The sequence below is a fragment of the Sciurus vulgaris genome (genome assembly GCF_902686455.1).
Source record: "Sciurus vulgaris genome assembly, chromosome: 11".
NCBI lineage: Eukaryota > Metazoa > Chordata > Mammalia > Rodentia > Sciuridae > Sciurus > Sciurus vulgaris.
The window spans coordinates 51366672-51380706 of NC_136472.1; the positions used below are offsets into that span (position 1 = coordinate 51366672).

The 14035-nt window shown below is 39.0% G+C and overlaps 1 protein-coding gene across 2 annotated transcripts in view; it reads right to left on the reverse strand.

Annotated features, from left to right (window-relative positions):
- The window catches only part of NELL1 (neural EGFL like 1), an 892614-nt gene that overhangs the window by 727451 nt on the left and 151128 nt on the right, over positions 1-14035 (reverse strand). For both annotated transcript variants that reach the window (XM_079101835.1, XM_079101834.1), the window contains exon 4: positions 4790-4960. In XM_079101835.1, coding sequence (XP_078957961.1) covers positions 4790-4960 — 171 coding nt within the window. The remainder of the gene's footprint in view (positions 1-4789; positions 4961-14035) is intronic.

Below are 14035 nucleotides of genomic sequence, written 5' to 3' on the forward strand. Positions count from 1 at the left end.
GTATTCTTACTTAACTGAAGTCTTGATATGTCCCAGCTTACTAGCCCGCTTGTCATCTCTCCCTAGACAGAAGATCTGGAGCTATTGTGTTAGTTGGACATGGGGCATATGCTGGCTTCCTAATTTTATTCTAATTAATTTTGAGGATGAGTTATGCTTCTTTCTGTTTCTAAAGTAAATATTTCAATCAGAGACCCGAGATTCAGAGTGTAAGTTTTTCTTTGGGAACCCATGGTCATTTATAGTCATTTCTTCATTTCCCCATTTACACTGTAGCAATGTTTGTATAAAATCAGTGTAATATATTACACAGCTTAAGTACCTTAAGAAATGTGAGGTTTAATAAGATCAACTCATACTTTAGAAGCTCTCTGGAAGGAAGATGCCATATTGATATATTTCACTATGAGAAATCTACCTATGTAAGTAGATACTTGTATCTTGAAAATACTATAAAATATTAAAAGTTTTGAATTACTGACTTGTTCTATGGTTTATAGTAATTTTAATTTCTGATTCAATAAGCTTTTAAAGATCAGTTAAAAATAAAAATTGGATTATTCTGTGGCTTATAAATAGTACATAATAAAGTAAAAATCTAAATATGCTTATTGTTCAGACTATACTCACAGTTAACTCACTTTCAGGGTGGCAATCAGGATAAGAGTGTGTGCGCGTATGCGCGTGTGTGTGTGTGTGTGTGTGAGTGTGTGTGTGTGTGCACGAGCATACACACATGACAAGCATACTTATACAAGTCTGAACAAATGAAATGAGAATTCAGAGTTTGGTTAAAATATGATCAACTGTGATAAGGAGATAATCTTTCCAGCAGTGAGACATAGAAGGTTGACTTAGAGCAGGGACACTTGCATACTGCAAAAAGTGCTAGCCACAGGCTGGCTGGGTAAATGTGCCATTCTAATGGAAAAGACTGTGGACTCCATTGTGTCAATGCTGAGGGGCTCAGTCTATGTTGCTTTAAGACCAAGATGCTGGCAGTGACTACTTTCAGTTCTCTCCAATACTTGGCTGCCAAACTACTCACAGGGCTTCCAGCTCAGTCTGGGCTCCCTCTGGTACCCAGGACAGGGTCAATCTTGGTTCAGAAGAAGGAATGGTGGCTTCGGGATGAAATTAAAAGAACAAAATGAAAAAGCCATGAACTTTCTGATGGTGATGGCTAGGACACTTTTATTTCCTTGTATCCTGGTAGAGAGTTTATCCAATAAATGATTGGCTGATTGAAAATTAAAAGTTATGAAATGAAGAAAAGAAAATTCATTTGTGGTGAATATGAAAGATCACTGATCTGAATCCCAGGTTTAGTGGATTCTGTTCTTTGATTAATGGGACAGGCTGCTAAGTGAGCTGAGAACGGAGAGAGAGGACCAGAGCAAGGTTTGATCAGGTCTAATTCTAAGCTTGGATGGCAACCATAAAAGGTAGCTTATCATGCTAAGTGAAATAAGCCAATCCTAAAAAACCAAAAGTCAAATGCTTTCTCTGATATATGGATGCTAATTCACATTGTGGAGGTGGGTGGGTGGCTAGTGAAGAACAGAGTTACTTTGGATTAGGGAGGGAAGGGAAGGGAGAGGGGATGGGGGTAGGGAGGACAGTAGAGTGAATCAGACATTATTACCTCATGTATATATATAACCATATGACCAGTGGTATTCTACATCATATATAACCAGAAGAATGAGAAATTATACTCCATCATATATGATGTATCAAAGTACATTCTACCATCATTTAACTAATTAAATAAATTATTTTTTACAAAGGTAGCTGGAGAAAAACCCAAGGCAATGGAGATAACCAGCCTAACCACCCATCTGAATGGTTCCTTTTGTCTTTCTAGCTTGAGGTAATCTATTACCCATATACTGGGATTTTCTAACTAGGCCTGGTTAAACAGCTGAGGCAAGAAAAAAAAAAAGTGTAAGCATTGGTAGCACAGAAAGTGTTGAGCTACTAAAATAGCAGTTGCTTTTCTTGTGACAACTTGTGCAATTAGGTCTGAAAAAGTGGTTTCTCAATTCTAACCTATGTGTAAGAAAAGCAGAAAGTCCTGCCACACTAAAATTCTTCAGAGCAATGGTATTGCCTGGGAAATCTTGTCCTATGATTTTAGATGTCTTTATGACATTTTGTAGCACCTCTCTCCTGAGAAGACTCCCTGCTGTCCTTGTGACTTTGTCTTGGGTAGTGTATGTTGTTTGCACACTATGGAGTGGTATGGAGGGGAGATGAAGAAGAAGGTTTGGGAGGTAGTCATGTTCAAAGTTTTGTTTCTATGCTTATGTTGTTGAAACCTAGTTAATTACCTTCTCTGAGTCTTTGTATTTCCCAGTCTTTAAAATGGATCTAAAACAACTGTCCCATATGGCTATCCTAAGGAACATTAGGCCTAGTGTGTTACCTAGCCTGTAATAATGTTCAATAAATGTAGGTCTCTCCTCTAACACCAGTGCAATGGGTTCCACTAATCAGATTCCATATTTTCCCTCTAGACTTCAAGGATCTCCCAAGATCTTACATAACGAGCATGCTATATCATACGCCAAAGAGTAAAAGTATCTACCCATTTTTCATAAATAGTGGCCAACCTTAAAGCACCCCCATTCTTTTCCCACTCTTCCTGAAAAGACGCCATGGAAGCAATGAAGGATGTACAAAGAATAGAAGTTTAGAGTCAAGGTCAAAGAGGCACTATAGACATGCAGAATAAAAAACAACTGCCAAAATGCATACTGTACCCCAAAGGTCTAAGCATCTTACATGGAGTATTTTATTTAACATTCCCATTAGTAAATATGTACAGTCACATGATACTTAAAATCAGGGATATGTACTAATAAATGAATTCGGTGATTGCATCATTGCATGAACATCATATATATACTTACACAGACTAAGAAGACTATGATGTCATTAAGGGATGTATCTAATGGGATCACCATCTTATATGCTGCCTGTTATTAACCAAAACATCATCATGTAGAGCATAATTAGTATTACTAAATAAGTATTAGTATTTTATTCCTATTTACAAATTAAATGGCTAAGATATAAATAAATTAACCTGCCCAAAGTCATCAATTAACAAGTGACTGAGGAGGGCAGAAAATAATACTTCATAGGGACAAAGAATTTCTGAAGGCAAGAAACTCTAGCTTAGTAGAGATAGAGTCTCTCCTATTTTTTTCTCTTTTTGAAAGAGAACAAGATATAGTCAAACTTTTGGAGGAAATAAGAAAAATAATGTGCAGCAAGAAAACAGCAGTATCTCCAGGACTTTTTTGGTTGGATATTACTAAACTAGGGGTTTGAGGCCTCTTTCTGGCCTGTGATTTAGGAGGACAAGCAGTGTCCTTCCTCTGCAATCCCACTTGGGCAGCATATGGGTGGCAGGTCACAGGGAACAAGAGTGTTGTCTAACAGGCCACTTTAGTTCTAGAGAACTGAAAGAGTCAATGGGTTCTGAAAGGTGGAAATGAAGAGAGCAGTTAAAGGCTGGCTTCCTCCAGGCTGTCCAACCCAAGTCTGCAGGGTGAAAAGGAGCTAGTGGTTTCTATGGAAACTGTCCAGACATAATATTATATCTAGTCAAAGCCACAGTACTTCAGAAGTCTAGAAAGTACCTTAAATAGATGACATCAAAATGGAGCAAAACTCGCTTCAATATGGCAGAGCCTGACACTGGATTGAGCTGATACTAGACTCCTGCCCTTCCAGATCTTCTAAAGCAGACTGCACAAGAAGTGTCAAGCACATTAAAAAAATCTCCTCATCAGATAATGTAGTCTGTCACTGACTGACCATGGAATACCCCTCCTCTTGATGGGTTCTGGAAGGGAGGCTGTCCCCAGCATGCCCTTCTGTACCCTAGGCCCCAGGGAGCAAGCCCTGGGGCTGAACAGTCATTTTAACTTCAATGGCATCATTAATGAGAACCAACAATGCATGCTTGGAATGCAAAAAAATTCTCAGTAATTGGATTCGGATCACTATCCATAAGGATTTTCAGTGGTTTCTAGAGAGATCAACAAATTCCCCTTAACTATCATTATCCAGCTGTCCAGCCACAAGTGATTCCATAGAGACCCATGGTCTCCTCCCTTCTTCAGTTGTTAGTAAACCTGCCTCCAGTGCCACATGGAACAGCATCTCCTTCTCATTACATCCTCCTATGGAACCCCCCAGATCTCAGATCCTCTGACAAGCTGGAAGGCACATTTATCCGTACAGAATGGATGGCACTGATTCCAAAAGATTCAAAGAACAGCCTCTTTAAGAGGGTCTCATTCTGAAAAGATATTTAAGCAAAGCTGCGCTTGATGAAGTAAAATAGAATTAGCCGCTTCAGTAGCAAAGGCTTCTCAGATTCATACTAAGGTAGACTGGCTTCTTCGCTTCCAAGTGGAACGAACTCAACAACAATATATCACAGTTAACTGTGATCACAGTTCCGTGGAATTTCAGCCAGTGCCGAGAGCACACTGAGGTGCACTTAATATTCCCCAATCTGTAATCAACCTTTTGTACATTTGTTCCTAATCACAGGATACAGTTTCATCTTAATGAACTGTTTTCTTATCGTATTACACTTGGTCATTTCAGCACGCCTAATGACCCATTTGGAAGGTTAAATTACAATTAAGGTCCCTTGGTTTTTGTTTCCTGGCAAGTCTTGGAGGGGTTTGATTTTTTTTTTTTTTTTCCCCTCTCCATTGCTTGATTCCAAGGGCAAAATCACTAAAGATCAAAGACAAAGACATACCTATTGCAGTCCACGTGGAGGAGGAGATGAGAGGCACTTATGGACAGTGCAACCTTGTGCCACTGCCCGTCCGCCATTCGGTATGGAAGTGCCTCTGTCCTGGGCTTCCCTTTATGTATGTAGTGATATCGAATCTCATCCCTCAGACCACTGCTCTCCAGTTCAAAATAGCTGTGTAAAGAAGCAAAATTTTGTTTTATTTTTGTTCTGAATATCACAGCTATCACCAATCCCCACCCCTTAGTACCAGGTTTCTCAAAATCTAAAATTAGCTAAACACAACACAAAAAAACCATGACCTGAAATCAATTGTACTGTATGGGACCCAATCTGCCTATTATCTGACAGCCCTTGTGGTGATACCTGGAGTCTCTGAAACGGAGATCAATTGAGGCACTGTGAGGTAAAAAGCCACAAGCTAATTAGCAAAGCGTGGGGCTGTGTCTCAAATACATAAAAGCACAGTTCAGAATCCTTCTTCTATTGTCTGAAACAGGCCATTGGGGTGGAAAGAATGTATTGATGTTTATTTTTAGAATTCCCATTTTAACTTTTTCAAGAATTAATAAGAAACAAACGGCTTGGGGCTGGGGAGATAGCTCAGTTGGTAGAGTGCTTGCCTTGCAAACACAAGGCCTGGGTTCGATCCCCAGCACCACAAAAAAAATAATAATAATAAAATAAAAGGCCTGTTGGACATCAGAGATTGAAATAAACTGCAAGACTGAAGAGATTAGGTATTTTTTTCCTTCCCCCTAAACCAAAGGCTATATATATCTGGACAATTCCTAGATGATGAGTAGAGGAGAAAAGGTGGAAAGCTATTCACATATCAAGCAGCATTTCAAATTATCCCAGAATGCAACACACATTTGGATTTTTCTTTGCTAAGAGTATCATGTTTACCAGACCCATGAGAAATTCCTAGTACCACCACTGTAGACTATGGCAAGTAACTTTGGGGACATTCCTCAGACATCCACCAGGGCTGGCACTTTCATGGGGGGACAGAAGGATTTTGTCTTCCATGTTTCTCCTCTGAAATGTGTCACTGACATTGGATCTGACCTCACTGACAGGGAACATACTAGCAGGTTACTCACAAAAACCCACAGAACTGATTTTAGGGCTTAAAAACTGAAATTCAAGGATTAAATAACATACCCAAGATAGGATTTAAATTCATTCAAACTTAACTGTCTGTGTACTTTCTAGCAATTTTTTTGCCATCCTAGATGCAGGCACCAGAGTCGCCCTCAAGCAGCATCAAGGATAACCTCAAGTGGCAGTAACCTCCAGCAACACATTCATGTGACAACTCAAGAGCTGCTCACCAAGATGGTGACCAGTTTAATCCTGAGATTTAGAGGGACCTGCTATGTCTTCTCTAATCCACTGAGTTGGGCTGACCCTACCAGCTAGACTGTTTAATCAAAAATACAAAATGCATCTTCTATGAGGACCAAAATGAATATATCATGAAACTCAACCTCTATTATGCATGATTCCCAAATCTCATGTCAGAGAACAAATGCGTATTTCTTGCTCATCTTTCACAGGAGATCTTCCCAAGAGAAGTTAGGGGAAGCAGAAAATCAAGACCAGTTCTGACCCAACTTATTTATACCACTGCAAAAAATCAAGCCTGAACTGAAGAGGTTCTTTATACCATAGCAGTCAGCTCCTGCGGCAGGTACATACTTATTAGCAATAATTAATAAAATACATGTTTTATAAGACCAAAAAGGAAGAAATTCCTTAACATTTATTCTAAAGAAATTCTACAATTTCTTTTCAAGCAGCTAAAACTTTAGAAAAATCAAACACAGAACTTAAAAGTAGAGGCCTTAGAGATTATCTTGTTATCCACTAATTCATTCAACATGCCTTCCCTGAACACAGTGAAGAAATGAAAAAGCATTCAGAATGCAGATCCCTATCTCACTTGTTTTGAGACGAGTGAAGAAAGAAAAAGTCCCTCCTCACAAAAAAAAAAAAAAGTAGAAAGAATCCTAAGAAGCAAAGGCAGAGTGGCAAGAGAAGCTGCCAATAAAGGAGTGATGGCCATGTGCCAGGAATATGCAAAGTGCTTTCACAGACATTATTCCATTTCATTTAAGTCAGATATTATCATTCCTATTTTACAGATGAGCTCACATGTGATCAGAGATATTTGATACATTGCCAAGACCACACAGCTCCAGTATAGAAAAGAACCAGGATCTTACATTTGAGACCTTACCAATATTCATATCCTTGTCTTGACCCTTAAGTGACTCCTTATGGAAGGATCATGACTAAAGGACTTCAATCAACAACAACTAGAAATGCTTATAGAGATCTGCTGATAAAATCATTAAGGAGGAAGGTAAATACATTTAACCAGATTTAATCATTATTCCTGGGGTTATGGCCTCATTGAGCAAGTGCTTAATGTATTATAAATAGATTGTTTAAAGATCACTTTACAAAGCATTGAAGTGATAACCTCATGGCAATCACAAATATATAACTTTGAGAAAAGAAATCTTGCCCTGATGTTATGCTAGTGAATACTTGTATCTTAGGCTAGTGTTTCTGACAGCATCATGTACATATTCAAAAGGTGATATTATCTCAAGCAATTTGGATGAAATTCAATATGATGTATTTTTAAAAATAATACGTTAGATAACTGCTGAAGTGGCCATAGGGATGACAAAAACACTGGATGGCTAAGTGACATCGAGATAAAATTGTTTAACGAAGGCTGAGAAGGGAATAAGGCAATATTTCCAGGCAGTAACCCTCTGCTAATAGAGATGTGAGGCTTAGTCCTGATAGCAACTTGGAAAAGATGGTCACTGGCCTGATGGGATTTGGCTGTCGCCTGGGGGAAGACCCGTTATTTGTAGTACAGCTTGTTACCCAAAGTGAGATCAGAGTAGCAGCAGCAGCATCTCCCCTGCAAATCAAGATTATTGGGCTCCACCCAAGCTCTACTGAATCAGAATCTGCATTTCAAAAAGATCCCAGATGATTCATGTGCACATTAAAGTTTAGGAAACACTGCAGTGGAGTATACCAGGTGCTGCTTTGCTTCCTGGCCAGCTGGTCATGGTGAGGGGAACACAAGTTTGATGCTACAAGCTAGGGACTGAGAGCCATGTGGTCCTGGCAGGAAAAGGAAAGATAAGGGAAGTGATCACAAGCAAGTATGTAGAGAGCAACCTAGCTCTAACAGTTCTCCCTCTTTAGACCTCAAGCGTTCTGGGGTCTTCGTGGGAGTGGAGAAGGCAACTCTATGGATGATGAAACCACCAGCCAGGTGTTGTGAGCAGCCCTTCTCCCCTTAGCCTTGGACCTCAGCCAGGTGGGCTGTTCCAAAACTGCTTTGGCTCCCAGGAAAAGCTGCTCACATTGCAAATATTTGAAAACAGCAGTGATATTCCTTCCTAATTTTTTTTTTTCAAGCCTCTTTCCCACTTAGACTAGGAACCCCTCCTGGATAAGGATCCTGCCCTATTCCTCTTTCTAGATTCTTCTCCATGTTAGTCACTATGCTTTAGGCATAGTCAAATGAATCAATTTTCCACTTACATACAGCATCCAGGGATAAAGGCTCTTGTCCAGATGTGATCTAACACAAAGTACAGTGACATTATCACCTGCTTTGCTCTGGGCTATGAGTGACCATGAATGCCCCCTAATGTTCACACTGACTTTCTCATCAACTAACACCCCAAGTCCTTTTCACATAAATGTTAGGAAGGCAAATCTTCCCCTCCTATTTTTCCATAGCTGAGGTTTTTTTAAGCCCAAGCCTGCTAGGAAGATCCTACTTCAGAATCTGAATAATTCTCCAAAGTATACCCTTGAATATTAGGTACAATCAGTATTACCTTGAACTGAAGTTAAATTTCATGGAATGATCTGAATTCCATGGTATATTTGGAAGTAAAGCTCATGGTAAAAATTCCAAATAATATAGTATATCAAACCATTTTTATTAAAATGTTTATCATTTTCCCCCAAATTAATGCCAATATACACACACAAACTATAAGGGTAGATAGACTCAAGATCTTAAAGTGGTTCGTGCTGGGTGAATGTGTTGTTTTTGTATGCAAGGATAAAAACCATAGAAGTTAATTTTAGATGATAACTAGTACTAATTCATTAGCAAAGGCTAGAAATTTCTTAGAACAGCTTTCTTTTCTAGGTATTCCACAAGGATATATATTGTCTATCTAGAGAAATACATCATATCCCAAAGAGCTCCAGAGTTAGTGCTATACCTACTTATATCCCAACACTGCCATCTTTGTGGCCCTGAACAAGCCATTGTTTTGTGGGAGTCTGATTGAGAGGTCAAGGTCAGGTGGATTTAGGATATAAGGCCACATTCCTACTCAATATTTACTTCTGGCAGGATTCCAAGGACAGGGAGAAAACCAAGCAGGCCTCTAGCTACTTGCTATCAAGGGAAACAAGAACACTATGGGTGTAGAGAGAGCACCTGGGTGAACCAGTTCCCTAAATCCTGAAAAATTCCAAAGATAATGAAAAAAATTGGTTTCCCAGCATTGTGCTTACAATTTTGTAGGACCTCTATAAAAGTTAACTCTGCTTTGAAGAATGATTAATATATCAGTGATGACAAAAACAATATAGCTAATGTTAGTTATGTAATAATATCTAATACTGAATTCTTATCAGAAGGACTACCTTAAGGACTTCATATTTCACATCGAAATCATTCCCACAACAAACCTGTTTCTTGTTATTTGCCTTAACAAATACTCTTATTGCATTAACTATGGGCTGGGCACTATTCTACAAATACTTATTCATTTAACCCTCAAAATGAACTTAAAATTACCAACTATTATCATTCCTATTTTGGGGAGGATAGAACTCAGAGAGGTTAAATAACTTGCTCAAGAAAACAGGCAGAGATGAGCAGCATTTGGATTTAAGCCAGAGAAATCTGACTTTATGGTTCCCACCTTATATAGCAACCCAAGTCCATACTTTATCATCACTTCATTTTACAGATAGGAAATTAAACATTTGAAGCTCATACAGCTTTAGGTGGCAGAACTGTGATTAAAACCTAGGTCTCATAAACAACAAAGCAGGTGCTCCCAATGGTGGCATTTCATCACTTCTTATTGTATCAAGGGGGGTTCTTTTCCAAATTTTTATTAGTTCACTATAGTTGTACATAATGGTGGGATTTGTTGTTATGTATTTGTACATGCACACAATGTAATTGAACCAATATCATCCCCTAGTAATTCCCCTTGTCCTCCCCTCCTCCTTCCTTCTGGTCCCTTTCCTCTACTGATCTTCCTCTGGTTTTCATGAGATTTTTCCTTTTTCCTCTCTAGATTCCACATGAGTAAAATATGTGACCCTTGACTTTCTGAGTTTGCCTAATTTCATTAACATAATGCTCCCAAGTTCCATTCATTTTTCAACAAAATACAATTTCATTCTTCTTCATGGTTGAATGAAACTCCATTACACACACACACACACACACACACACACACACACTCATTACTTTTTCTTTTTTCTATTCATCCACTGACAGTTTCTCTGTTTCCACAATTTGGCTATTGTGAATTGTGCTGCTATAAACATGGGCATGCATGTATCATCATAGTATGCAGACTTTAATTCATTAGGATAAATACACAAAAGTAGTATAGCTGGGCCATATGGTAGAAAGTGTTTAAAATATATTATCTTTTAATTCTGCCAACAATATTACATGGTAGTTATATTTATGTTAGAGGTTTGAAAAGTGAGACTCAAAATGATAAAGTATCTTGCCTGAAGTCACGAAATCCTAAGATTCAAATCCAGGTCTGCTTAATGCTAGGACCTGTGTTCTTTCCATCACACTGTGCTCCTCTCTGGGACAGTGGCATGACCATGTCAAGAGCATACAGGGCAAGACAGTTTCAGTGTTCTCAGGCAGCCCCCATCCAAGGACCCCTGGATGCCCTGTGCTAACGAGTCATCCTCCTGCAGACCCAGTTGCCAGTCCATTCCCTAAGCTCTCATCATCACCCAGGAGAAAAATACCACCCCTGTTCCTGCTAAAGCTCTATTCTTCTCCTCGCCCTTTGCCCAATGCTGGGCTAATAGAAAGAAAATCCAAACACACCAGGAAGGTATCCTGTGTCCTAACATGGGCTGGAGGGCTTAGGGACTATATGTACTAAAAAAGAGATGATGTCACAGTTTTTAAGTGAAGAGTAATGTGAAGACCACTGGCCTGCGTATACTGACATTCAACCTCAACTGCTACAGACAAACCAAGGCATTTTTGGCAAATCACACTCCTGACTTTCTGTGCCTCAGTTTCTCTTGTCTGACCAATGAAGTGATCAAATCTGATCCACTGAGCCCTAGGATTTCTTGGAAGAATCTTAGCAGCTGTGGCAGAGGGAAAAGATGGGACTCTAATGTCTTTTAACCAGAGAAGCTTTACTTTGTTACATAAATTGGAATTTCCCCCAAAAGACTTCACTTGAATAAGAGATTTGCTTCCAAAAATAGTTTTAAATGACTAGACTAAATAAATAGTCTTTGAGGTCCAGCTGAAGTCTAAATTCTTATAATTCATGGCCTACTTTGCAAGTTGATAAACCTGAAAAGAAACTGAATGGTTGGTGGACCCTTAATTTTGTTTAACCCTTGACATTTCTGTCAATATGCTGACTCCAAGCTCGTTAGCAGCCTGTAGGAGGGAGGATAGGAGATGGTGGATGTAACAGATATAGCTAATATCCATACCCTGCCCTTCTGCCTAGCACATCTAGACTGTATTGCCTGCCCTCTTGATTCCAGGAGGGACCCTATGACTAGCTGTAACTAACAAAACATGGGCAGAGATGATATGCATAACATCCAGGACAAGACAGTTAAGAGAAGGTGTGCCTTATCGGTGATAGTTGCACATAGTCCAATGGAGGATTCAGAGGCCTTCGTGGGTGGTGGCACCATTAGATGGACTGAACCTGGGTCCCTAAATGACTGCATGATCCAGAAATACCATTCTTTATGAAGACCAACACTGAGCTGATGTTAATAAAAATAAACTCTTACTGAAAGTAATAAACATACTTAGAGGTTTCTAAACTACCTTGTCGCATTAAAGAAAGGTACAGGAACATGAAAACCAAAAAGAAAGGCAGAAAACAGAAGTAACCATGAACATAAAGCTATCGCTAGTCTATAAATAGGAAGAAAAGGCAGGATGCGTGGAAACAGTCACCTCCCATATGACAGATAACCTGCATTCCATGCCTAAAACTGTGTAACAAATTATTTTCCGAAGACAGCCACAGCTATATCTCCCATCTTACATCTTCTGCCAAGGGATCCTGACTCTCCTATCATTGAAAGGTGGGCACTGTCTCCCCCCCCTAGAATCTGGGTGACTCTGTCAGTGTGGTAAGGGTTAGAGTAATACCTGGTGACTTCAGGGCTGGGCAACAAATGCATAAATGTGGTTTCTATCTTATTTACCTGAATAGTCGTGCTTAAAGCCCTGGGTTACCCTGTAAGAAACCCAGCCATCCTGAGGCCACCATGCAGTGAGGAAGTCTAGTCCACACTGGCAAAGTAACATGTGGGTGTTTTAACGACCACCCCATCTGGGACTCTAGCCAATGGTGAGTATCAACAGTAGCAGTGTGAGGGAAGACACCTCCAGATGGCTTTCCCTGCTGTCCACACTTCCCAGTTGAAGCCACAGACACTGTGGAACAGAGATGAGCCATCTCCTCTGGACTCTGTCCAAATTCCTGACCTACAGAATCTGTGAGCGTAACAAGTTTTAGGTTAGTTTTTCACACATTAACAGAAATTGGAACACTCTAACTTTAGATATACAGATTTTGACCTTTAAAAATTGAGACTATAATTTAAATATGTCTTTACTAAATGCCTAGGGTCATTGGCCAGATATTCAAATCTCAGAGTGACAGCTTATATGTAAGCTCACAGATTTGTAACTATGCATTTTCTTCTAACTTATAAAAATGGAATTCTAATAGTTCATGGTTAGTGTATAGAAATACTACTGATTTTTGTGAGTTGATTACTGTATTCATTTATTAGTTCTAAAGTTTTTTGGTGGAGCCTTTATAGTTTTTATATGAGATCAAGCCATCAGCAAATGGTAACAGCCCTAAAAATTCTGTCATTTTCAACAGCACGGATAGAATTAGAGAACACCGTGCTAGGGAAAAGTTAAGAGACAGAAAGGTAAATGCTGCACATTCTTACTCATATGTGCAATATGAATAATTGAACTCATAGAAATGGAATGGTGAGTACAGAAGGCAGGGGTTGCAGGGACTGAGGAGATGATGATAAAAGGGTACAGAATCTCAGATAAAAGGAATATTTTTTTTTTAGTTCTAGTGCAGAGTATGGAGAATAAACTCAACAATAAGAATACTGTCCATTTCAAAATTGCTAAGAGACTATATTTCAAATGTTTCCACGACAAATCATGTCAAGTATTTGAGGTGATGGGTATATTAATTTATTTGATTTGATTATTCTATAACTATATTCATTAATCACTTCATACCCATAAATTTATACAATGATAAATTTTCAATTTACAATTTAAAAGATAAATGATTGCAAGCTAAAGCATAGGCCAGGTGTGGTGGTGCATGGCTGTAATCTTAGCTGCTCAGGAGCCAGGGGCAGGAGGACCATAAGTTCAAGGTCAGCCTGGGCAGCTTAAACCAGGTCTCAAACTTTTTAAATTTATAAAAGGGTTAGGAATGTAGCTCAGTGGTAAAACACTACCAGGTCTAATTTCCAGTACCAATATATAAATAAATAAAAACTAAAAAAAAAAGAAAAGAAAAAAAAAACTTTTAAAAAATGGTATTAAACCCCCAAACGTATCTTAGTATCAATAAATCATCATGGTTTTCAGCAGCTATTCAACAAACTTGGTATATTTCTAATTATGTACAACCTTTCACGTATCAAGTCACAAGATCCTGTCAAGACAAGGATCTGGGTACTTGTGCCTCAATCTATGGTACTTTTTGACAAAGTTAAAGAAAAGTCCTAATTGACCCACAAAAAAACATCTCATACCCCGCAACTTTTCTTGTCTTTATTCAGAGTAATGTAGTATAGAGAAAAGGGGATAATCATGAGAAAAAACAGGCCAGAAATAAAGGGGCTTCAGAGCCCAGCCAAGCTCCCTCCAATCCCTGC